General features: G+C 43.3%; 1 protein-coding gene across 4 annotated transcripts in view; it reads left to right on the forward strand.

Annotated features, from left to right (window-relative positions):
* Positions 1 to 25378, forward strand: part of LOC144679217 (cadherin-18) — a 714816-nt gene that overhangs the window by 504454 nt on the left and 184984 nt on the right. For all 4 annotated transcript variants that reach the window (XM_078539657.1, XM_078539658.1, XM_078539656.1 and 1 more), the window contains one exon: positions 13994 to 14288. In XM_078539657.1, coding sequence (XP_078395783.1) covers positions 13994 to 14288 — 295 coding nt within the window. The remainder of the gene's footprint in view (positions 1 to 13993; positions 14289 to 25378) is intronic.

Genomic DNA, 25378 nt, shown 5'->3' on the forward strand with positions numbered 1-25378 from the left:
ATTCACTTAACAGTCTTTGATAATGGGGTTAGTCTTAAATTACACCTTCACATGAGGTTATTTAACTTAATATATCTTAACAGAATTTTTAAGTATGAATTTTTGCATGTGTAGAATTTCCTGACAATCAACTTTAGGTGTTTCTCAAACACTTTACATTGAAATTATCAAGATTTTAATTCTTCAATGTAAATTAACTTGCTTACTCTGAAATGAATCATACTGAGAGTTGGCAAACCCTGTCATTAAAAAAGGACTGAGTAATGAGCATTGCATTTAAGGGAATTATTTCAAAGCAATAATCTTCTCTCACTTGAGTTTCATTCTTGTGGGTACAATGTTACAAAATCCCCCAGTCTCCTGATTAAACAGCAGTCTTATAACCACTCAGGTAACTATTATTTTCCATTTATTTTTCAAAATTGTGGATGCTAATATGCCATACTTGGTTTCACTTGAGCTGTGTTGAAAGACTTAATTTCAACATTTTCAGCAAAATACTTGTTCAAAAGAATAATTGTATTAATGACAATAGAGACACAAAGAACAATCATCTAAAGGCATTTAACATACTCAGTTACGGGGTTGCTCCAGCATAATGAGCCTTTACAATCTTTTGTAATTTAACTGTACATGGGTATCATAATTGCTGTTAGAATTTCTCCACAGAACATTAATACAAGGACATGAGCAGACATGTCACTGGATACCTACATTTGCTGCTTCATTTCTTTTACATTACTTCTTGTTTTATGTGAAGCACAATTCATCCTCCCTCATGTAGAACTTAAAGATTTATGTATGGGAAAGATGTAAATCTATAAATATTTCACATTGCTGACATACAGCGAAATGAATTCAAGAGCATACAGAAATTAGAAATGTGACCCAAATTTCCTTTTCTTTTAGTCTGTGTACTGGCAAAATGGTCATTAGTGGGTTAGAGACTGACACAGAAGTGAATTGTTTACATTCTGTTTTTCTCTGTCTGATTATTGCAAGTTTGGACAATCTTCAATACAGATCAGTGTAGGGAGAAGAAAATTGAATGTGAGTTAAATTGAAGGATTGCAGAAAATTAAAAGGGAATGTCAAAATGAAGGAACACAAATCCTAAAAACTTTGGCAATTTCTCAAAAGGCTTCTCAATCTATTTGCAATGTTTTCCAAGGAACCAGATGAAGATGAGATGGGTAAAATATTGAAGGAAGAGGAAAACAAAGATGCAGGCATGTGACTGAACAACTTCACATCTGACCATCAGTTTGATGCCTGATGAAATGGATGTCATGTTTCGAGGGAGAATTTCCTCTGCCACTCTGTGGTACCATCATCACAGTTCAGGGTACCTGCAAGGTGGTGAAACCAAACAGCTGAGCAATGCTGGCACTGCATTGTGGCTGCATGGTAGCTGCAGATGCCTATTTAGCAGATGACCATAATCCTACATGTGCCTCACTGCTGAGCCAGCGTCTTAGGAGGCAGTACCCTCTGGTAATTATCAGGCACATATTCCAAGGTCAGTCGAAATTTTTGATGGCATTTTATCCGCACAATCAGATTATGTTGGTTCTTGTTCAACCTGCCATACATTCTTTCAAGCCATGGAACTGAAAAGAAGATGTACTGTAATTACATTTCTTTTGAGCAAGCATCAACTATTGAGTGATTAGAACCTGCCGGATTCTAGACTCCTTTGGGAAGGTGAACCTCCAATGGAACCAATCTTCTGCCCAAGATTGATATAATTCACCTCTCTCTGCAGACCTCCATATATTGTGGCAGAACTGAACATTTTTGTCTGGTGTCCCCTACAGGTCCTCTCTACATGTCAGATTGATCAATTTCCATTGTAAAACTCTTGATGCCAAGAATGGCCCGGGACATTGTGAGAGATATTTTTTTTTCGGTCACCTGTGTCCCAGTTTGAATTTTGATGGAAACGGAAGATAGGGGAGATTCGAGGCATGTGTTCAGCAGTGAACCAAAAGTACAAGCTTTTAAAACCCCTCCAGAGCCATCCTACAGTGTTACATGGCTTTGCAGCTAACCTGACAAATTCTTTCAATCAGGCACATCAAAGTATTAACATCCAAGCAAGTGACAGGGCAGATCTGGCATCTGAATTGTCTCCATCTGGAAGGAAACAAATTACTGTATCAAGCTGCTTTAAATTTTCAGCTTGCTAATGGCTCAATACTGCAAACTTCAGAGGGCTGACAAAGCAAGTGATTTTTTTCCCCTCTGTCAAGGAATTCATTGCAGCTGGTTTCAAACTCCCTACTTGTTTCAAATGAAACATGAGCTAAATGTTTTCTTAAAATAGGGAGGGGGAGGGGGAAAGGTTGGGAAAGAAGGGTGGGTATTTTCAACTCTGGCCCGAAATGGATACCTGCACCACCCATCCAAAGATTTAGCAGTACATCAGCAAGTTGGAGCGAGTTTTGGTTGGGATTGTTACAAATACATATGGCTAGGAATTGTATATTCTTTTTAAATTGGAAGGACATTGAATTACTTGGACCCTTTCTTGGGGACTGACCTAGGTTTTTTTTAAAAAGGCTATAAGTTCACTTTGGAGTCTGAGCAAACTGCCTTTCCCAAGAAGTCACATGACTTCAGTTACATGACCAGCAAGGCACCTGAGGAGATAAGAACTATTTTCTGACTTGAACTTTAATTGCTGGGGGGAAAAAAAAAACTGTTTTTAGGCTATGATGCCCTGGTGATTTCATGGAAACCACCTGACTGAGAGGAGTTTCTATTTTGAACATGTTTTTTGAACTCAGTTTTGGGAATAAACCGAAAAGGAGAAGGTTGCCCAATTCTCTCTCTACCTGCCCTGACTGAAATTCAGTGTATTATTTGTCTAACTACAAATCCTCATCTTGGTATAACTCATCTTTATTTGGAAAACTTAAAAGCTGAGACAAGAGAGAGACCCTAAGGAAATTGATCCCGCTTTGTTCTCCTGCACACCGAAGCTCCTTTGGAAGGAACCTCCAGACAACTACTGTGACCAGCGATCCATCTGTGCATGCAGGAACATCAGATTGACAGCATCAAAACCCTTTGAACTTTACCCTTCTTCATTAATTTTTCCCATTGGCCAGAAGATGTTTTTCTCCACCCTCTCTCAAATGCTAATACCTGCAGAGGCCCTATTTGTTTGTCTTTTTTTTGTGTGTGTGTGTGAGATTGAGGGGCATATAGTTACACTTCTGGATTACAAGTTGTATGTTAATCAGTTCTGCAACTTGATTTTTTTTATATATAAAGAAGTTTTGTTTCAGAATAAACCAATCATTCTGAGTCTGTTGAAAGGAGCCTGGTTAAAGACTCTTTTATTCTGGTCCTGACAATAGCAAAAGTAAACAATTGGCCATTTTGGTGAGTGAATAAAACATTTATACTTATGGTGGAACCTATGGAGTAGTGGGGCTAGAGAAACTGCGCACTCTGCCCATTCCTGTCGTAACATAGATTGGCAGCTTGTCTGGGGAATTAAAATGGGTAATTGGATACAGAATAATAATAATTGGTGAAGGACAAAAGGACAGATACCAGGTTTCTCCTCCTCAGACTAGAAAGGAAGGTGCTGAAAGTGGAAGTGATTTTCAAAGACCTGAGTGTTTCCAATATAACAAGGCGGGATATGTCCATGCTGACTGCTGGAAATTGCAAGGGAAATTGATCAAACCTATTGCCTTTGGAAGTGCCTAAGGCCTTTCTAAAAAACAATGATTTATCCCTGATGGGTTTTCAAGAAGTAACCAAGTCAGAACCAATGGAATTGACGGATAAGTTGAAGTTAGAATTAACCGTAGTGATGAGGAAAGCGGGCACAGTTGAGGAAGTAGTGCTGCATTTGAAAATGAAAGGGATACAAGAGAGATCACGTTCTCCAGGGGTAAGTTAATTGAGGCAGCTAGGATTCAGTTGCAAATGAAGCAACTTGAACACGAAAGAGAATTGGGATTTGACCGGGAAGGGAGGAGCGTATGCATTATCAAGCCCCACTACTCTACAGGCCGTACCATTAATTTAAATGTTTAAATTACACACAGAAATGGCCAATTGTGTACCCGCACCTCTAGTACCCAGGATAAAAAATATTCTGACCAGGCTTCTTTCAAGAACTCAGAATGATTAATTTATTTTAAAACAAAACTTCTTTTAACAAGTTGCAAGTACTGGTTAACTCACAATTGTAATTGGAAAGTATAACTATCTATCTGTTCGTAAAGAATTCCCCTAGTGTGCACACATGCGCACACACACACACACACACAGACACACACACACACACACACACACACACACAGAGACAGACACACACACACACAGACACACACACACACACAGACACACACACACACACACAGACACACACGCACACGCACACACACACAGACACACACACAGTCACACACACACACACAGAGACAGACATCACAGACACACACACACAGACACACACACAGACACACACGCACATGCACACACACACAGACACACAAGCACACACACAGACACACAGACAGACAGACACATACACACACACACACGCACACGCACACAGACACACACAGACAACAGAATCCCCCTGCAGAGGTGGGCTTTGGAGGATGGGCATTATAAAATAATGGATAATGTCTGCAGAGTGTCAACGCTGTTCTCTCATGTGCAGACTGGCCGCTGGTCCCGGTGGATGCCTGGAGGTTCCCATCACAGGTCTCAGCTTTGCAGGTCCAAATGCAGACGAGTTACACTCAGATGAGGGTTCTCTAGCTACAGGTTGATAGCCACACACAATTTTATGCAAGGTAGAGAGAGGGAGCCAGTCGAAGTAGCCTTCTTTGCTCAGCTTGTTCTCCGACAAAACTGCCTTCAAAACAAGCAGGTTCACAACTTAAGTTTTTTCCTATTCCATGTGTTTGCCTTTTTGACTTTTCATTAAGTAAAGTGCTTTGCAGTTCAACAAACAAACAACTCCTTCTCAATTCCATATAGGTCAGGTGATTCCTTGGAAGAGGCCTGCTTGTTTACAGTTCCAAAGTGAACTTATGACGTTCTTTAAAAAAAATCCCAGGTTAGCATCCACATGTCCAGATCATGCCAAATCCTCCCATTTTGTAAAAGAAACCTTCAGTCTTCAGAGATATAATTCTAACAAATTGAAAAGGCTCGAGAGAGAGAGAGAGAGAGAGAGGGAGGGAAAAGAAAGAGAGAGCACTTAAGCAGCTAAAAGTGGAATTTCAGGCAGGAGAGAAGGACTGAGAAAGGGAAAGCCAGCTTAAAAGGCTGGAATTTAAAAAAAGAGGCCCCAGATGCTGAGAAAGTAGCTAAGCAAATGGAGTGACCAATAGAAAATTGGACACTGCTCCTGCAAAGCAGGTTGCTGGGCAGAGTCCATGAGGTTTGTGCATCACGTTCAAAAGAGGCTGCTCTGGATTATGATGCAGTAAAAAAGGCTTTCTTGTGAGTTGGTCCCTGAGACATACAAGCAGAAATTTTGAAGCATAAGGAAACAGCCTGGGCAGACCTATGTTGAATTTGACAGGGTAAAACAAAGAAATTTTGACCGTAGAATATGGGCATTAAGGGTAGATGCCATGTATGAAGCTCTTAGGGAAATAATTCTCCTGGAAGAATTTAACAATTCACTTCCTGTATTTAGAGCTCATGTCAAAGACCAGAGGGTTGCAACAGCAAGACATACAATGGAGATGGCTGACGATTATGAGCTGGTCCATAAACCCAAACCCTTTTACCGTCACCCCCACAAACCTGGGAAGGATAGCAGGTGGGAGGATGAGAGGAAGGCAAATAGCCAGGGAAGAGAAGGGACAGCTGGGATTTAAAAAAAAAATTCATTATGAGGTGTGGGCCAGCCAGTATTTATTGCCAATTCCCAGTTGCCCTTGGGAAGATGGTGGTGAGCTGCCTTCTTGAACTGCTGATGACCCCTTCCATTACTTTACTGATGATGGAGAGTAGACTGATGGGGCAGTAATTGGCCGGGTTGGATTTGTCCTGCTTTTTGCGTACAGGACATACCTGGGAAATTTTCCACATAGCCGGGTAGATGTCAGTGTTGTAGCTGTACTGGAACAGCTTGGCTATGGGCGCAGCAAGTTCTGGAGCACAAGTCTTCAGTACTATTGCCAGAATATTGTCAGGGCCCATAGCCTTTTCAGTATCCAGTGCCTTCAGTCATTTCTTGATATCACGCGGAGTGAATCGAATTGGCTGAAGACTGGCATCTGTGATGCTGGGAATCTCCAGAAGAGGCCGAGATGGATCATCCACTTGGCACTTCTGGCTGAAGATTGTAGCAAATGCTTCAGCCTTATCTTTTGCACTGATGTGCAGGGCTCCTCCATCATTGAGGATGGGGATATTTGTGGAGCCTCCTCCTCCAGTGAGTTGTTTAATTGTCCACCAACATTCACAACTGGATGTGGCAGAACTGCAGAGCTTAGATATGATCCGTTGGTTATGGAATCACTTAGCTCTGTCTATCACTTGCTGCTTTTGTTGTTTGGCACACAAGTAGTCCTGTGTTATAGCTTCACCAGGTTGACACCTCATTTTTAGGTATAACAAAAACAGAATTACCTGGAAAAACTCAGCAGGTCTGGCAGCATCGGTGGAGAAGAAAACAGTTGACGTTTCAAGTCCTCATGACCCTTCGGCAGAACTGAAGCATAGTTAGGAGAGGGGTGAAATATAAGCTGGTCTAAGGTGGGGGGCGGGGGGAGAGAGAAGTTGAGGGTGGAGTGGTTGTAGGGATAAGCAAGCAGTGATAGGAACAGATAATCAAAAGATGTCACAGACAAAAGGATCAAAGAGGTGTTGAAGGTGGTGATATTATCTAAGAAAAGTGCTAATTAAGAATGGATGGCAGGATACTCAAGGTACAGCTCTAGTGGGGGTGGGGTGGAAAGACTAAAAAAGTATTAGTTGTAGATTTAAAAATAATGGAAATAGGTGGGAAAAGAAGAATCTATATAAATTATTGAAAAAAAGGGAGGGGGAAGAAACGGGGTGGGGATGGGGGAGGGGGAGTTTAAGATCTAAAGTTGTTGAATTCAATATTCAGCCCGGAAGGCTGTAAAGTGCCTAGTCGGAAGATGAGGTGCTGTTCCTCCAGTTTGCGTTGGGCTTCACTGGAACAGTGCAGCAAGCCAAGGACAGACATGTGGGCAAGAGAACAGGGTGGAGTGTTAAAATGGCAAGCGACAGGGAGGTTTGGGTCTTTCTTGCGGACAGACCGCAGGTGTTCTGCAAAGCGGTCGCCCAGTTTGCGTTTGGTCTCTCCAACGTAGAGGACACCGCATTGGGAGCAACGAATGCAGTAGACTAAGTTAGGGGAAATGCAAGTGAAATGCTGCTTCACTTGAAAGGAGTGTTTGGGCCCTTGGACGGTGAGGAGAGAGGAAGTGAAGGGGCAGGTGTTGCATCTTCTGCGTGGGCATGGGGAGGTGCTATAGGTGGGGGTTGAGGAGTAGGGGGTGATGGAGGAGTGGACCAGGGTGTCCCGGAGGGAACGATCCCTACGGAATGCTGCCAGGGGGGGTGAAGGGAAGATGTGTTTGGTGGTGGCATCATGCTGGAGTTGGCGGAAATGGCGGAGGATGATCCTTTGAATGCGGAGGCTGGTGGGGTGATAAGTGAGGACAAGGGGGACCCTATCATGTTTCTGGGAGGGAGGAGAAGGCGTGAGGGCGGATGCGCGGGATATGGGCCGGACACAGTTGAGGGCCCTGTCAACAACCGTGGGTGGAAAACCTCGGTTAAGGAAGAAGGAGGACATGTCAGAGGAGCTGTTTTTGAAGGTAGCGTCATCAGAACAGATGCGACGGAGGCGAAGGAACTGAGAGAATGGGATGGAGTCCTTACAGGAAGTGGGGTGTGAGGAGCTGTAGTCGAGGTAGCTGTGGGAGTCGGTAGGCTTGTAATGGATATTGGTGGACAGTCTATCATCAGAAATTGAGACAGAGAGGTCAAGGAAGGGAAGAGAAGTGTCAGAGATGGACCATGTGAAAATGATGGAGGGGTGGAGATTGGAAGCAAAATTAATAAATTTTTCCAGGTCCCGACGAGAGCATAAAGCAGCACCGAAGTAATCATCGATGTACCGGAGAAAGAGTTGTGGGAGGGGGCCGGAGTAGGACTGGAACAAGGAATGTTCCACATACCCCATAAAGAGACAGGCATAGCTGGGGCCCATGCGGGTACCCATAGCCACACCTTTTATTTGGAGGAAGTGAGAGGAGTTAAAGGAGAAATTGTTCAGTGTGAGAACAAGTTCAGCCAGACGGAGGAGAGTAGTGGTGGATGAGGATTGTTCGGGCCTCTGTTCAAGGAGGAAGCTAAGGCCCCTCAGACCATCCTGGTGGGGGATAGAGGTGTAGAGGGATTGGACGTCCATGGTGAAGAGGAAGCGGTTGGAGCCAGGGAACTGGAAATTGTTGATGTGACGTAAGGTGTCAGAGGAATCACGGATGTAGGTGGGAAGGGACTGGACAAGGGGAGAGAGAAGGGAGTCAAGATAACGAGAAATGAGTTCCGTGGGGCAGGAACAGGCTGACATGATCGGTCTGCCAGGACAGTTCTGTTTGTGGATTTTGGGTAGGAGGTAGAAGCGGGCCGTCCGAGGTTGGGCGACTATCAGGTTGGAAGCCCTACAACCACCCCACCCTCAACTTCTCTCTCCCCCCGCCCCCCACCTTAGACCAGCTTATATTTCACCTCTCTCCTAACTATACTTCAGTTCTGCCGAAGGGTCATGAGGACTCGAAACGTCAACTGTTTTCTTCTCCACCGATGCTGCCAGACCTGCTGAGTTTTTCCAGGTAATTCTGTTTTTGTTTTGGATTTCCAGCATCCGCAGTAGCTTTTAGCTTTTTGTTTTTATCATTTTTAGGTATGCCTGGTGCTGCTCCTGGCATGCCCTCCTGCACTCTTCATTGAACCAGAGTTGATCCCGTGACTTGATGATAATGGTAGACTGGGAAATATGTCGGGCCATGAGGTTACAGATTTTGTTTGAGTACAATTCTGCTGCTGATGATGGTCCACAGCACCTCATGGATGCCCAGTCTTGAGTTGCCAGATCTGTTCAAAACCTATCCCATTTAGCAAGGTGGTAGTGCCACACCATACAATGGAGGGTATCCTCAATGTAAAGGCGGGACTTCATCTCCACAATGACTGTGCAGTGGCCACTCCTACCAATACTCTCATAGACAGATGCATCTGCGGCAGGCAGGTAGATGAGGATGAGGTCAAGTATGTTATTCCCTCTTGTTGGCTCCCTCACCACCTGCCGCAGACCCAGTCTAGCAGCTACGTCCTTTAGGACTCGGCCAGCTCAGTCAATAGTGGTGCTACTGAGCCACTCTTGGTGATGGACATTGAAATCCCCCACCCAGAGGACATTCTGTGCCCTTGCCACCCTTAGTGCTTCCTCCAAGTGGTGTTCAACATGGAGGAGCACTGATTCATCAGCTGACGGAGGGCAGCACGTGGTAATCAGCAGGAGGTTTCCTTGCCCATGTTCGACCTGATGCCATGAGACTTCATGGGGTTGGGAGTTGAGGTTGAGGACTCCCAGTGCAACTCCCTCCTGACTTTATACCGCTGTGCCGCCACCTCTGCTGGGTCTGTCCTGCCGGTGGGCCAGAACATACCCAGGGATGATAATGGTGGATAAAGGCAAAATACTGCAGATGCCGGAAATCTGAAACAAAAACAAAAAATGCTGGAAAAACTCAACAGGTCTGACAGCATCTGTGGAGAGAAGGACAGAGTTAACATTTCGAGTCCGTATGACTCTTCAGAACTGGTCTGGGACATTATCTGGAAGGTATGATTCTGTGAGTATGACTATGTCAGGCTGTTGCTTGATTAGTCTGTGAGACAGCTCTCCTGTTTTTGGCACTAGCCCCCAGATGTTAGTCAGGAGGACTTTGCAGGGTCGACAGGGCTGAGATTGCCGTTGTCATTTCCGGTGCCTAGGTCGATGCCGGGTGGTCCGTCCGGTTTTGTTCCTTTTCTGAGTCTTTGTTATGGTTTGAATGCTTCAAGAACTCCTCCTCAGGCCAGAAAGGAAGGTGCTGAGAGTGGAAGTGATATTCGAAGACCTTAGTGATTCCATTGTAACAAGGTGGGACACCCTCATGCTGACTGCTGGAAGCTGCACGGGAAATCAAACTTATTGGGGTACGTAAGGGTGATTCCGAAAAAGGAGCCCTGATTGAAAATGCAACTAATCAAGTTGTAGCTTTAACTACAGCTGTGAGATCGAGTTTGATCACTGCTGTGAGTTCAGGAGAGGTGACTAAGGTACATGAGGGTTATGAAGAATTTTGTCAAGAGGAAAAGTAACCCCTTATCCCTAAAATGAGACAGCTGAACTGATAATTATATTAGGAGATACAAGAGCCAGTCAAAAACTTTTGCTAGGGGAACATACATTTTCCACCACAGAGCGCATAAAAAGCCAATGCTTTAATAAATAGTATTGGTGGGAAGTATACCCATACCTTTAGGCTGGGTGCATTTAGAGTGTGAGCTAATTTCTGGGACAGTGATGGTAAGAGTTGTCCAGAAGTTACCTGTAGGCCAAGTTGATTTACTCCTGGGAAACGATTTAGCCAGAGTGAAGGTTGTAGTTTCTCCCATAATTATAGAAAGCCGAAGTGAGGTGAAAGAGATGGAGCAGTTACAGGAAAAGGTTCCAGGAATTTTTCCCTCGTGAGTAATGACCTGAGCAAGGGCTAAGCAAAGCCCATCATGATACCACAGACAGATATTCGGTCAGCTGACACTTTCTTTAGAGACTTGGATAGTCTGAAAGAAATGTTTAGTAAATCTCCTCTAATCAAGGTTCAACAAACCAATCCAGAGTTAAGTAAGAGAGCACAGTCAGCCCAAACTGAAGCTGAACCTAAGGAAGTTTCAGAATGCTGATATGTTAAAAGGGGATTCTGATGAGGAAGTGGAGACCTCTTCACAGACCTACAGATGAAGAATGTTCATCAGGTAGTGGCACCATTCAAATATCGTAGAGAGATATTATGGATAGCACATGAAATTCCTATGGTGGGACATGTAGGGATACGAAAACTCAACAGCGGACAAGCCGGCAGTTTTACTGGCCAGGTCTTCATTACGACATGGTGAAGTTTTGTAAAACGTGCCATACATGCCAGATGGTGGAGAAACCACACCCCACAATCAAACCGGCACCCTTAAATTCTACACCAGTTTTGAAGGAACCATTTAGTAGGGTGTTGGTAGACTGTGTGGGGCCGTTGCCGAAAACGAAAGCGGACACCAGTATATCCTCACTAATATAGATATGACACCACGATTTCCAGGGACCATCCCTTTGAGAACAATTACAGCCAAAATAGCGGTAGAGAAGTTAACCCAATTCTTTACTCGATATGGATTACTGATGGAGATCTAGTCGGATCAAGGTTTCAGTTTTATGTCTAAATTTTTTCAAAACGCGAGTAGTTTGGGTATAGAACAGTTAAAATCCACAGCATATCATCCACAAACACAGGGAGCTTTGGAGTGGTACCATCAAACTCTCAAAACGATGATTAAAGCATATTGTCATGAATATCCCCATGAGTGGGACAATGGACTGGACTTTCTTTTATTTGCTACCCGAGATTCACCGAAGGAATCTACTGCCTTTAGCCCTTTTGAATTAATCTATGGGCAGAGATAAGAAGTTCTCTGAAATTAATCAAATAAATGTTTTAGGACAGAGGGATGAATCCTCTATGTTAGATTATGTACCTGTGTTCCAGGAACTTCTCATGGGAGCCTGTAAAGCCTCTCCTTACAGAGGGAACCTCTGAAAGCAGGGTTCAGTGGTCCATACAAAGTAATTAAGAGGGTCGGCAAAGTAAATTATTTGATAGACACCTCAGATCGCAGGAAAGAGAGTTGGCTATGTCATATCAATATGTTAAAACAATACCATCATAGGGAGGAGGATAAGAAGGAGCAGGTATGTCAGGTTGTAAGGACAGTGAAAGATGGAAGCGACAGAGAGAGTGAGGTAGAAGGAGACTTAGACAGTTCACCAATTGAGCCTCTAACTATCCAATTAGCTAACGCTGAAACATTAGGACAGGTAGACACCATATTTTCATACACAAAGGCAGGACGATGAGAAGAGCTAGTGAGGTTACTCAGAATTTAAAGGAATCTGTAAGGATAAACCAGGGTCTACAACTTTAGACATGCATGATGTGGATGTAGGGGAATTTCTCCTATAAAACAACATCCTTATTGTTTAAGTCCAGAGAAACAAGCACAGTGAAAACAGAAATTCAACAGATGTCATAAGCCACCGAATCGAACCTAGTCAAAACAGTTAGAGTTCTCTAGTCATGTTAATGCCTAAACCTGATGGGTCAATCAGATTCTACATAGATTATATAAAGGATAATGCAGTAACAAAAATCAGGTTCCTGCCCAATGCCTCGTGTAGGAGATTGTATTAACAGGGTTGGCAGTGCCACATTCCTTACTAAGATAGATATGTTGAAAGGATACTGGCAAGTACCTTTAACATCGTGAGCTAAGGAGATATTGGCTTTTGTCATGCCAAATGGGCTATACCAATGCCAAGTGATGCCATTCAGGCTAAAAAATGCTATAAAATCTTTTAAAAATACATTCTTACTGTTTCCTGATCCAGTTTTCCACCTCGGTACAATGGAGGCTGTCATCCTCCATCTATTTATTTTTTTAAATTTCAATCAGGAATAAGACCCTGATTTAAATATCTACCCTATCCCCCCCACCTCAATCCCCGCTCTTCCCCACACCCTGCACCCCCTGCCCGCCCCCACACCTCAACCACATTCACCCCTGTCCGCCCCCACACCCTGTCCTCCCCGCCCGCCCCCACATCCCTTTGCCCGCCTGCCCCCACATCCCACTCCCCATCCTTCTATCCCACCAGTTTTGGGAAGGTGTTGAGTTCTTGCAGTCCTGTCTGTCTTAAACTTGAATGGGGCAGATCAAGATGCACAACAACCTGCTGTTTGTCCATTTTTCAGGCAAGAAACTGGTGGCTGACGTTTGAAAGTCCCCTCCCCTGCAATCCTCACAGACTCTCATTTCCACACATCAATAGAGGAACTGTATGGGACAGAAGCATTGATTGCAATTTCCCTCGCATTACAAATAAATATTCAAAACTCTTTTCTTCAACAAATGTCAGAAATCTCTCCAATAAAAATGCTTGCACCCATATAGCTATCTCTCCAAACCAATCAATGAGAGTTTTGCAGGTTGCTTTCTGTTTGTTTACAATAGTTTTTCACAATTTAAAATTTGCAATAACTGAAATGAGGCGTGCAATATTGCCTCAGTAAACCATGGCAGCATGCAATTTAAATACAACACCAGGAAAAGGGAAATTGTTTCATCTATCAGTGAAATGTTGTGATTTTCTGAACTAAAGCTTATAGATCTGATTTATGTGGTTGATCTCAAACCCTTGAATCACTGTTATTCAAACAATCATAAGATCTGCAGTGGTCTAATCTACTAGGCTGTGTAGCATGAAGCTAAACAGAACAAATATTACATATTTAATTGCTACTTTGCTGTTTCAGTGAATCTCAGCTGGAATACTTAGTTACAGTGCCGAAATTAACCCGGGGTAAGGAAAATTATTCAGTATTCCTGATGAGCGTTTGCTGAAAATTGGGAGTGGAGATGTCGGGTGAAAACAGACTTAGCTAAATTGACCCCATAGTTGATTAGCTTTGCAATGTGATCTAGACTCACAGATGTAGTGTGGGCGGTTGGGTAAGGTATCAGAATGTGATCAGTGCCCATGGAATCCTATAACATCAGGAGTCAAGAGAAAGTGAAAATAGCACAGGATTTAATTAAGATGTGGACATATGCATACACATATACTTACTAATCCATTTTCTTCCCCCAGCTTCACTCGAATGCAGATAAAGGCGATGGATCGGTCAAGTACATCCTTTCAGGGGAAGGAGCTGGCACTATATTCGTTATCGATGACAGCACAGGAGATATTCATGCAACTAAAAGTCTAGATCGTGAGCAGAGGGTACATTATATTCTTCATGCTCAAGCTTTGGACAGAAAGACAAACAAGCCCCTTGAACCGGAGTCTGAGTTTATCATCAAGGTGCAGGATATAAATGATAACGCACCAGCCTTTTTGGAAGGACCTTACTCTGCGTCTGTCCCCGAAATGTCTGAAGTTGGTAAGGTTTTGTTCTGACCAGTTGAGTTTTCTATCACTGCACTTTGATGTACCAATACGGGAACCAATGATTCAGCACATGTTGATGTATCCCTTCCCTTGTAAATTAATTCAGCCTAAATCATCAGGGTAATTGTTCACCTTAATAAGACACTACCTTAATTAAAGCTTATAAATAACAGAGCTCTTGATATTCCTAAGTGAGATGCTTGGGAAACGCTTATTTCCCCGGTACTACAGGGAGGACCAGCATTTTGTCAGGTTCCTGCCTCTTTTAACATTTTCCCAGAACCTGCAGGATACCAAAAGTGTGCAGGACTATATCTGTGTCTGCAATAAGTGCGTGTCCAGTATCCTCAAGGAAATGAAGTAAGCTCAGGTGTTCTAGCCCTCCTATCTCAATTATCTCTTCTTACAACCAACAGGTACCCATTTCTAATAATGCCCCAAAATCTGGCAGTAGCCGTTTGCCTTGGACCAAATTCTCATCTGTCCATACCAAGGTGGGGAGGTTTGAGAATGTTGTGTTATTAACATGACATAATGCCTTGGGTTTATTTACTGTACCAGACACAAGGCACCAATCACTCATAAGGAATTTGATAAACATGTTGTACATTCATTTATTAAACCTAGGCACATGAGAACAGTTCTACAAAGGAATAAAGCTCTAAGGAATCAGCAGCAGAGCTTTGTATGTGTGTGTGTGCTTTGCTCAAAGCAAAAGTGAAACTAAGACTGAATCACATGACACATTTCCCTTCTAGTGATGTCATACTGATATCCCTTAAAGGCATATTACAACATCCCCCTTTATTTTTAAAGATACTTCTCCCCTTTCAAAGAAGTATAACTACTTAGAATACATGTTCATGTTTAGTTACCATTACACAAGTGTATAGAATTTATGAATCTATGAGTCTCTGAAGTGTAGAGATAATCTACTGGTACACCCAGATCTTGTAATGTTAACCTTGTCTGGAGGCTCCTTCAACTGATCCCAGTGATTTGTGAGATTGTCATTCTTGGATGTTGTTCCTGGTTGCATTCAGGATCTTGTCCTTGATGCAATAGGACTGCAAGGTGGGTGAGGAGCTGGAATAGATCTGATTTGTTCTCAGTTATGCCTCACCATTGTGCCTTGTGTGTAATGATTTCATAGGACCTGGGCTCCAAGCAAATTCTTAATCAACTTGACTGATTGCCATGTACCTTCTTTGGGATCCTGGAAACAAACTCATTGTCCCAACTGTAAACTTGACAATTCTGTGCCTGCATTTTTATCCTGCATATTGGTCATCTTCACTTCAGTTTAAAAATTGGTCTCTAGTTTCTGAGAGAATAGAATGGGTAAGAGTAGGTAAATTGGTATCCACTGGTCTGCTGAACATGAGCTCTGCTGGTGATGGATTAGTTGCGCTTAAAGGTGTCGCTCTTGGGTGTAACATTGCAATGCGTAGATCTTGCTCAGCCTGTCTACAGTTGAGAATTAGGGATTTCACTGTGCAAATAATTCATTCAGCTAGTCCATTAGATCTAGGGTAATGAGGAGAAGAAATAGTGTGATTGATAATCTACTTCTTGCATATCACCTGAGATGGCTCACCAATAAATTAGAGTCAAAGAGTACTTATAGAGTCATAGAGCTCTACAACACAGAAAAAAAGCCCTTAGGCCCATCGAGTCTGCACTGGTCAAACAAGTACCTAACAACTCTAATCCCATTTTCCAGCACTAGGCCCACAGCCTTGTATGCCATGGCATCGCAAGTGCACATCCAAATACTTCTTAAATGTTATGAGGGTTTCTGCCTCTACCACCCTTTCAGGCAGTGAGTTCCAGATTCCCACCACCCTCTGGGTGAAAAAATTCTTCCTCACATCCCCTGCCCCTTACCTTACATCTATGCCCCCTGGTTATTGATCCATCCACCAAGGGGAAAACTTCCTTCCTGTCTACCCTATTTCTGCCCCTCATAATTTTATACACCTCAATCATGTCCCCCCTCAATCTCCTCTGCTCCAGGGAAAATAACCCCAGTCTATCCAATCTCTCCTCATAAATAAAACTCTCCAGTCCAGGCAACATCCTGCTAAATCTCCTCTGCACTCTCTCTAGTGCAATCACATCCTTCCTATAATGTGGATTCCAGAACTGCACGCAATACTCTAGCTGTGGCCTAAACAGCGTTTTATACAGTTCCAGCATAACCTCCCTGCTCTTATATTCTATGCCTTGGCTAATAAAGCCAAGTATCCCATATGCCTTCTTAACCACCTTATCTACCTCTCCCGCTACATTAAGGGACCGATGGACCTGCACACCAAGGTCCCTCTGATCCTCGGTACTTCCCAGGGTCCTACCATTCATTGTGTATTCCCGTGCCTTGTTTGTCCTGCCCAAGTGCATCACCTCACACTTATCTGGATTAAATTCCATTTGCCACTGATCAGCCCATCTGACCAGCCCAACTATATCCTCCTGTAGTCTAAGGCTATCCCTCCTCGCTATTTACCACCCCACCAATTTTCGTGTCATCCCCGAGCTTACTGATCAACCCTCCTACATTCAAGTCTAAATCATTTATATATGCCACAAACAGAAAGGGACCCAATGCCGATCCCCATGGAACCCCACTGGACACAGGCATCCAGTCACAAAAACACCCCTTGACCATCACCCTCTGCTTCCTGCCACTCAGCCAATTCTGGATTCAATTTGCCAAATTGCCTTGGATCCCTTGGGCTCTTACCTTTTTTATCAGTCTCCCATGCAGGACCTTATCAAAAGCCTTGCTGAAGTCTAAGCAGACTACGTCAAATGCATTGCCCTCATGTACACACCCGGTCACTCTTCGAAAAATTCAATCAAATTGGTCAAAATTGCGGACTGTTATCTGTAATGATCTCTTGAGGCACACCACATGAACTGAAAATAACACAAATGTGCATGATAGTTGTGCTTGACATATTGTGCAATTGTCGAACAATGAGGTACTTGGTGAAGTCATCAACGGTGACGATGAAGTCAGTGCCATGGACATGAAAGAGGTCAGATGCGATTTTGGATCAAGGATGGATAGGAACTTAATGTTGAATCAATTATGTTTTGTGCTGACTTGGCACATGCTCTTGACATGCTTCGCACTTCTTGATGAAGATTTCAATGTCGTTGTTCATATCCGGCCAATAGACTGTCTCTCTTGTGAGTCTTCTTGTCCGATATATGCCCACATGTCAGTGATGAAGTAGTTGAAGAATATCTAGTCGCAAAGATTCTGAAATGATGACCTCCCTGTCTTTAAAAATGACTCCCCGCGAGATGCCTTGCTCATCCTGATAAGGCCAAAATGGTCTCACATGTTCATGGACATCCTGAACCAAATCAGACCATCCTTCAGTGACAGTTTTCCACAGTTTCTGCAGTGTAGAATCTTTTGCAGATTCTTCTTGTAGCTGCTGGCATTTGCATTATGCAAAATGTACCAGATTAATGGATGGACCTGCATTCTCCTGTAAGCGTTGCAGTTCCCTTGAAACTGCCAATTTTGTGGAAACAAACTGGATATGTCGATGTTAGGTCATGAACTGTGGTGATAGGAATGGTTTCTGAGGTTTACCTGCCTTTGAGGTCTGACTAATTCCATGGATTGTCACCAGTACAAAGTAATGACATGCCAGTAGGACTGCGATCACCGGGCCTTTATTCTCCAAGATGTAGAATTTCTTTGACAACCAGGAGGATTGATTGTGCTTGCACTCCAGGGCTATAGATCCTGCACATGGAATTAGTGAACTGTTGTACACTGAAAGTCACAAGGGAGCAGGTTTCGCCATGGTCTTCCATGTCTGTGGATACATTGCTTTTTCTTGTAGCTGCTGGTATTTGCATTGAGCAAAATGCACCAGATCAATTTGGAGAAGATCGTCAGGTTCTTATTTTTATTATTCGTTTGGTCATAGGATGTGGGCATCACTGGCTAAGCCAGTATTTATTGCCCATTCCTAACTGCCCCTGAGAAGGTGGTGGTGAGCTGCCTTCTTGAACTGCTACGGTCCATGTAGTGTAGGTACACCCCCAGTGCTGTTAGGGAGGGAGTTCCAAGATTTTGACCCAGAGACAGTGAAGGATCAGCAATATATTTCCAAGTCAGGATGGTGAGTGGCTTGGAGGGGAAATTTCAGGTGCTGGTGTTCCCATCTATCTGCTGCCTTTATCCTTCTAGATGGTAGTGGTCGTGGGTTTGGAAGGTGCTGTCTAAGAAGCCTTGGTGAATTCCTGCAGTGCATCTTGTAGATGGTACACACTGCTACCACTGTGCATCGGTGGTGGAGGGAGTGAATGTTTAAGGTAGTGGATGGGGTGCCAATCGAGCAGATTGCTTTGTCCTGGATGGTGTCAAGTTTCTTGTGTGTTATTGGAGCTGCACTCATCCAGGCAAGTGGAGAGTATTCCATCACACTCCTGTCCTTTGTAGATGGTAGACAGGTTTTGGGGAGTCAGGAGGTGAGTAACTTGTTGCAGAATTCCCAGCCTCTGACCTGCTCTTGTTGCCACAGTATTTATATTGGCGGTCTAGTCCAGTTTCTAGTAAATGTAACCCCCAGGATGTTAATAGTGGGAGATTCACTGATGTGATGATACCATTGAATGTCAAGGGGAGATGGTTAGATCTCTCTTGTTGGAGATGGTCATTGCCTGGCACTTGTGTGGCGCAAATGTAACTTGCGACTTGTCAGCCCAAGCCTGGTTATTGTCCATGACTTGCTGCAATTGGACATGGACTGCTTCAGTGTCTGAGGAGTCGTGAATGGTGCTGAACATTGTGCAATCATCAGCAAACATCCCTATGTCTGACCTTATGATGAAAGGAAGGTCATTGATGAGGCAGCTGAAGATGGTTGGGCCAAGGATACTACCCTGAGGAACTCCTGCAGTGATGTCCTGGAGCTGAGATGATTGGCCTCCAACAACCAAACCATCTTCCTTTGTGCTAGGTATGACTCCAACCAGCGAAGTTTTCCCCCTGATTCCCGTTGATTCCAGTTTTGCTCGGGCTCCTTGATGCCACACTCGGTTAAATGCTGCCTTGATGTCAAAGGCAGTCACTCTCACCTCACCTCAGGAGTTCAGCTCTTTTCTCCATGTTTAAACCAAGGCTGTAATGAGGTCAGGAGCTGAGTGGCCCTGGCGGAACCCAGACTGGGCATCAGTGAGCAGGCTATTGCTGTTTAAGTGCCGCTTGATAGGACTGTTGACGGCCCCTTCCATCACTTTGCTGATGATCGAGAGTAGATTGGTGGGCAGTAATTGCCTGTGTAGATTTGTCCAGCTTTTGTGTGTCAATTTGTCCTGCTTTTCAACATCAGTGAAGTCAACCTGTAGACTTAAGGTTATATTTCATTCTGTGCCAGGTTAGAAAAGCTGCTAAGTGCATGCGATGTGATTATCAAGATAACTGGCTTGTACATAATCTCACAGTCATACCCTTGAACCTTTGTCAAAAGGCTTTGCACTATTGGCAGTGCACTGTGTAGTATAAGAATCTGACACATGCCGGGTTAACGTGGGACTGGGTACAGTACTGACCGCACAGTGATGTAAGAGAACACATGACCCGCACCTAGGGGTCAGTTGAGTGTTGGACAGAGACGTGTGCACAAGCAAGCATGAAGACAGCTCCTAGCTTGAACCCATTACTGTATTCATGTATATAGTTCTTGCAGTTAATAACTATATACAGTTAACCTACTTAAGACTACAAAGACTTCATTAAGACCTACCGAACAGTATCCAACACCCTACAGCAGCAAATGGAAAAACATGAAACATTGCAAAAAATGCAAAGAAAAAATAAAATCCTGCAAGAGTAAAGAAAAAGTTGGAAGAAATATTCTGATCTGAAGACAAGCTCGAGAAGCAGATGCGCAGATGAAAGTCGCCAGAGAAAGATCCACATTAAGACTTGGAAGCTGAATGTGGAAGTTTGAGATTCCTTGCTGCAGTGGAAGAATCCATTGGACCTCTTGGGGATCCGGCGTCAATTCCCAGAGTGCGGAGTCAGTAAACCGAGCAGCAGTAAGCTAACGCTTTCACATTCCAGGAAACTTTTAAATAGTTCAGTGGTCAGAAATTGCTATTTAAAAACTCAGTCACATTCCTGAGTCGGCACCTGAACATGTGGCGAGTTCACTCCGAGAGAGAAAGGAAAAATAATAATTTGGAAGAATTGTGACTAACGAGTTAGCTTTATAAGACCAGCAAAGGCCAGGATTCGACGCTTTCACAACCCTTAAGCAGAGTGCTGAAACGGAGCAGTCTGCATCGCAGCAGGAGCCCAGCAAAACCAGCAAGCGTGAGAAAACCCTTTGTCTTCAAACCAACGGCAGAGCCATTTTAAATAGAACAACTTCTTAAAACTGAACCTATGCTTTAAACTTTTTTAACCGTGGATCAGAAATCCACTCTTCCAGCTCAATTTGGACTTATCCAAGGCTTAGATCAATCAGATAATCGGGGACCTGAAGAAAAAGGTTCCTTAGATACATAATCACTTCGGGTCTGGATAAATAGACAGAAGTTGAACAAGTTAACAAACTGTTTCATTTGATAGATGCAGTGGTGGACAACATTATTGCTTGACAAGGAATCAACAAATCATCAGCTACATTTGAAGAAGTACTAAAATCATTCAATGTTTATTTTAACTTAAGGAGTAACAAACTCCTAGAAAGGGCTAAATTTAATAACCATGTCCAGCAGCCAAGAGCACCTGTCGACTCATTCATTATGATCCATGCAGGATGGTGGAAGACGGCGAAGACCTAAAATCTGAACTTATAAGGGACAGAATAGTTGTAGGAATAGCAGACGATGCACTATCAGACATGCTGCAAGTGAAAGAAGATCTAACCCTCGATAAAGCTTTCCAGATTGTTCGGCAGTCTGATCTCCGTGTGCAGCACAGGTCCATTTTAAAAGGCGAAAGTAAACCATGGTACAAAAGAAACCCCACAGTCCAGTTAGTTAAACAGCACAGAAACAGGGACACTCCACACCAAGGGAAGCAACAGCCTAACTGACCAGTAGAGTGACCATGTTAGCGCTGAGGAGCAAAGCGCCCCCACAGGTGCGATCAATGTCATACAATTTCAGCCCAAAGCTGTCAATGTAACAGAATTGACATTTCGGCAAACTGTGCAAGGCCAAAACGTCTAAACGCTCAGCGGACCCAAAGATGATACATGAGGCTGAGACTGCACACCAATATGACACACAGCCATGCTTCCTGGATGAGTTCAAAGATCCAAGATTTTCATATTGGAAGGTGGAGATTTCGGCTAATGGCCATCTTACAAACTTTAAATTGGATACGGGAGCCAGTGTTGCTCGGCCCTAACAGACAAAGGACCGTGGCTGGGAGACCTCTGACTTCGAAGAACAGACACACCACTCAATCGGCCTGGAAGAACCTGACTTACAGTCATAGGCGTGATTCTAGAACCACTAAGATCTGGCGGTAAAAACACATTTGAACTGATGTTCGTCACCTGTAACCAATCTTTCTCTCTTGAGCAGAGATGCCTGTGTAGCCCTGACTCTCCTCAAAACAGCAGAATGTGTCAAGACAACCACTGTCATAAGTTATACAGACTTGCAAGACCCTGAGAGCTCAAACAAAAAAGAGTATCTTGACTGGGACTTCAGCTCTGGACTGTCTTCTCTCTTTGCAGAGCAGGTTTGTCCATTTTTGGTAAAGGTGCCGGAAAGCCCTCATTGGTCAGACCAGTCAACCACCCAGATGGTTACCATGACGCCTCCAGTGGAGGATAGACAGGAGAGCAACCAAACAGCAGAGCCTCAACCTCCGGCTCTGACAACTGTTGATGAGGTCAACACTGCAACTACAGAGCAAACACTGCAGCTTCTGGCCAGCAGGACAGTGCCACAGACAATGCTGGAACCAAGTAGCAGCTGTCAATTGCCGATAGAACATCACATAGCAAAACCCAAAGGTGCACTTACTAAAAAACCACATCCTCACAACAGGAAAGGCCATCTCCGTCACAGACGACAGGATAGAACAACAACCACACAACACCACAATGGCCGAATTGACGAAGAGCAATTCAATACCAAGGAATGGAAAAAGAGGATGAAAAGTGTCATAGAGTTGATTTTCCTGGCAACTTTTCTTAGTGGACACATTGAACTTTATTTATAAGACATCAGTAGCAACTACACATGTCATCAAATCCTATAACTAACGAAGAACTCTTGCTGCTAACTCATTGGTTTACACAGATCATGTGATCTTTTAACACAGGATTATTCCTGAAGCTACAATCCTACATTTCTCAAAACTGTAATTACAACATTCCTCTCCCTTTAAGTTTTCTCTAAATTTTGTATTTACAAGGATACTTACCTCATGACATTACAATATTTACAAAAGTCATGAAATTACAAGTTCAGTCTTTCAGGTGGTTTCCTGATCCATGTGGAACATTGTAGCTCCACAGCTTCTGATTCCTTTGCAGGAACCACATTCTCTGGAACCGTATTAACATCAGGTACCTCATTAGGCACAGGCAGATCAGTGTCTTCCACTCCGACAGAGACATCGGGCACGTCTATCCTTGGTTGAGCAACTTCAACAGGAACCACAGGTTCAGTAATGGTACAGGTGGAACATTATTTTGTTGGGGTATCTCTCTTTTTCTTAAACGATCCACATGCTTATGGGTGATCCAGCCCTCCACTTCCACATGGTACAACGGTGGTCCGGTCACAGAACTCACTTTACCAGGTAACTACTTCAGTCCTCCACCGAAATTCCTTATGTACACTGCTTCCCCAACAGTAAATTGTCACTCACGACTATGCAAATCATGAGTCGCTTTTTGGTTCCCTTGCCTTTATTCCACTTTCCCCTCCAATTTGGGAAGTATTAGGCTTAATCTTGTAATGAAGACGGTGCCTCAAATAATTCCGCATCCTCCTTCTACATATCTTCTTCATTTTACCACAGAATTTAGTCTCGGTCTTCTTTTTGACTTCACTCTCAGATGTAATCTCAACTTGTCTCAGTTCAGTAATTGAGCTACTCATAACTTAATTACCTACTCGCATCTTGGAAAGTCCTATGACCTTTGTTTTCAAAGCCTCTTTAGCTTCATTTAGCTGATTCTTTCTTCTGCCTCCTTCTTGTATCTGTTGGCTTCCTCCTGGAAACTTGAACATTGCTGCATCTTCTCTGCCAACTGGTTCTTCACTTTGTTCAGAGTGATGTTAAATTCTTCCTATTTCTCTTAGTAATTTTCCAGAGGTACAAACTTTGACCTGAGGGATCCTTGTCTTGTGTGAAGGTCTTTCAACAGGTTTTCCTTTTCTTTGTGAAGCTCACTCACTTCATCTTGAATTCTGTCATTCAGCAGAGTCTCCTTGAGTTTCTTCAGCTGTCCTTCTATGTCGTTGTTTAAGATAGTCTTCATTTCTTCAGGTTTCTGAATGGCTACACATTCCTTTTTCATCCTGTTGCAGACCTTGGACTCTCCAGGCTCTTTCTGAAGTACCTTACCTTGTTCCCTTTCCAACTCAGGAACTCTTGCTCTTTCCTTTTGAAGTCTCACTGGCCAATCAAGGTTAATTTACCTCAACCAATTTCGATCTAGAAGGATTGGTCCTCCACCTTCTAATACCATCATTGGTAGATGTGCCGATTACTGCTTCTAATGAACAGTTACTCTGGTGATACCTTTTACCTGGATTTCTTCACCTGTGTATGTTTTCAACTTGGCAGATGTTGTTCCAAATTTAATTGATGATCACCTTTATTTAAATATCTGAACATGTGTTCTCCTATTACAACAGTAGAAGCCTCTGTGTCTACTTCCATTTTTAAGGGTTTACCATTCACTTTCGATGTGACAGTAATTGGCTTTGTCTTCCCAACATTCATGTTGAATAATGAATAGATGTCAGAATTGGTTGTTTCTGGTTCTTCTACACTATGTACTTCATTGGACTTCGATTGTTGCCAGGAAGCCTGTTTAAATCTTGCTTTGCAATGTTTCAATGTGTCCACTTCTGTGACAAAAATAACACTCTACCTTTTTAAATTGCCAATCGTTAGGAGTATGATTGTTCCAACATCAATAAAAATTACTTTTTGACTTTGCTGCTAAGCTGTTTCCTCTAAGTTTTCAGTTAGTGGGGGTCGTTTCCCACTTTGCAGCAGAGTCCAGGCTTTTTGCACCACTTTCGGCTGACCGTTCCCACCCAAATAGGAAAATGGCACCATTTTGCACACCTTGAATCGCTTGCGAATCCCTTACAGTGCTTTCCAACACAAGCACTATTTCTAACGATTTCTTAACATCAAGATTCACTTCAGCCAGCAAACTTTGCTGAATTGCATCCTCCTACACGCCACATACCAAATGATCCCTGAGCATATCATTCAGGGTTTCACCAAATTCACAATATCTTGTTAGTTGTTTTAATTTCACCATATACTTAGCAATGGTCTCTCCCAGGGCTCTATTCTGTAAATTGAACCTGAACCTCTGCATTGTGACTGAGGTTTAGATTGAAAATGACCCTTAATGAGGTCTATTAATTCACTGAAGGTCTTTGAATCTGGGGCACAGGGGGGGTTGTCAAGCTTCAAATTAAACTGTAGGTCTTGTTCCCTCAAATACTCAAGAGAATCGCTCTCCTCTTTTCCTCCCCGTGATTACATTGGCTTGAAAGTAGATTGTGAGACATTCTATATACTGAGACTAGTCATCCATGACTGGTTCAAATGGATCGATTCTGCCAAACTGTGGCATCTCTGATGAAGTATATCTTCTTTTCTTTTTAATGGTCTTAGATACTCACAATCGCTGGGCAAGGTACAGCACTCGATCTGATTTATCCTCGTTGCCACTTTGTTATAGAGATGATTTTGCAGGCAACTTTTCTTAGTGGACACATTTAACTTTATTTACAAAACAGCAGCAGCAAATACATGCGTGCATCAAACTCTATAACTAAAGAAGAAGTCTCTCCTAGAAGTTCCCCGCGCTGCTAATCACTGGTTTACAC

The sequence above is a fragment of the Cetorhinus maximus genome, chromosome 3 (genome assembly GCF_964194155.1).
Source record: "Cetorhinus maximus chromosome 3, sCetMax3.hap1.1, whole genome shotgun sequence".
Classification (NCBI taxonomy): domain Eukaryota; kingdom Metazoa; phylum Chordata; class Chondrichthyes; order Lamniformes; family Cetorhinidae; genus Cetorhinus; species Cetorhinus maximus.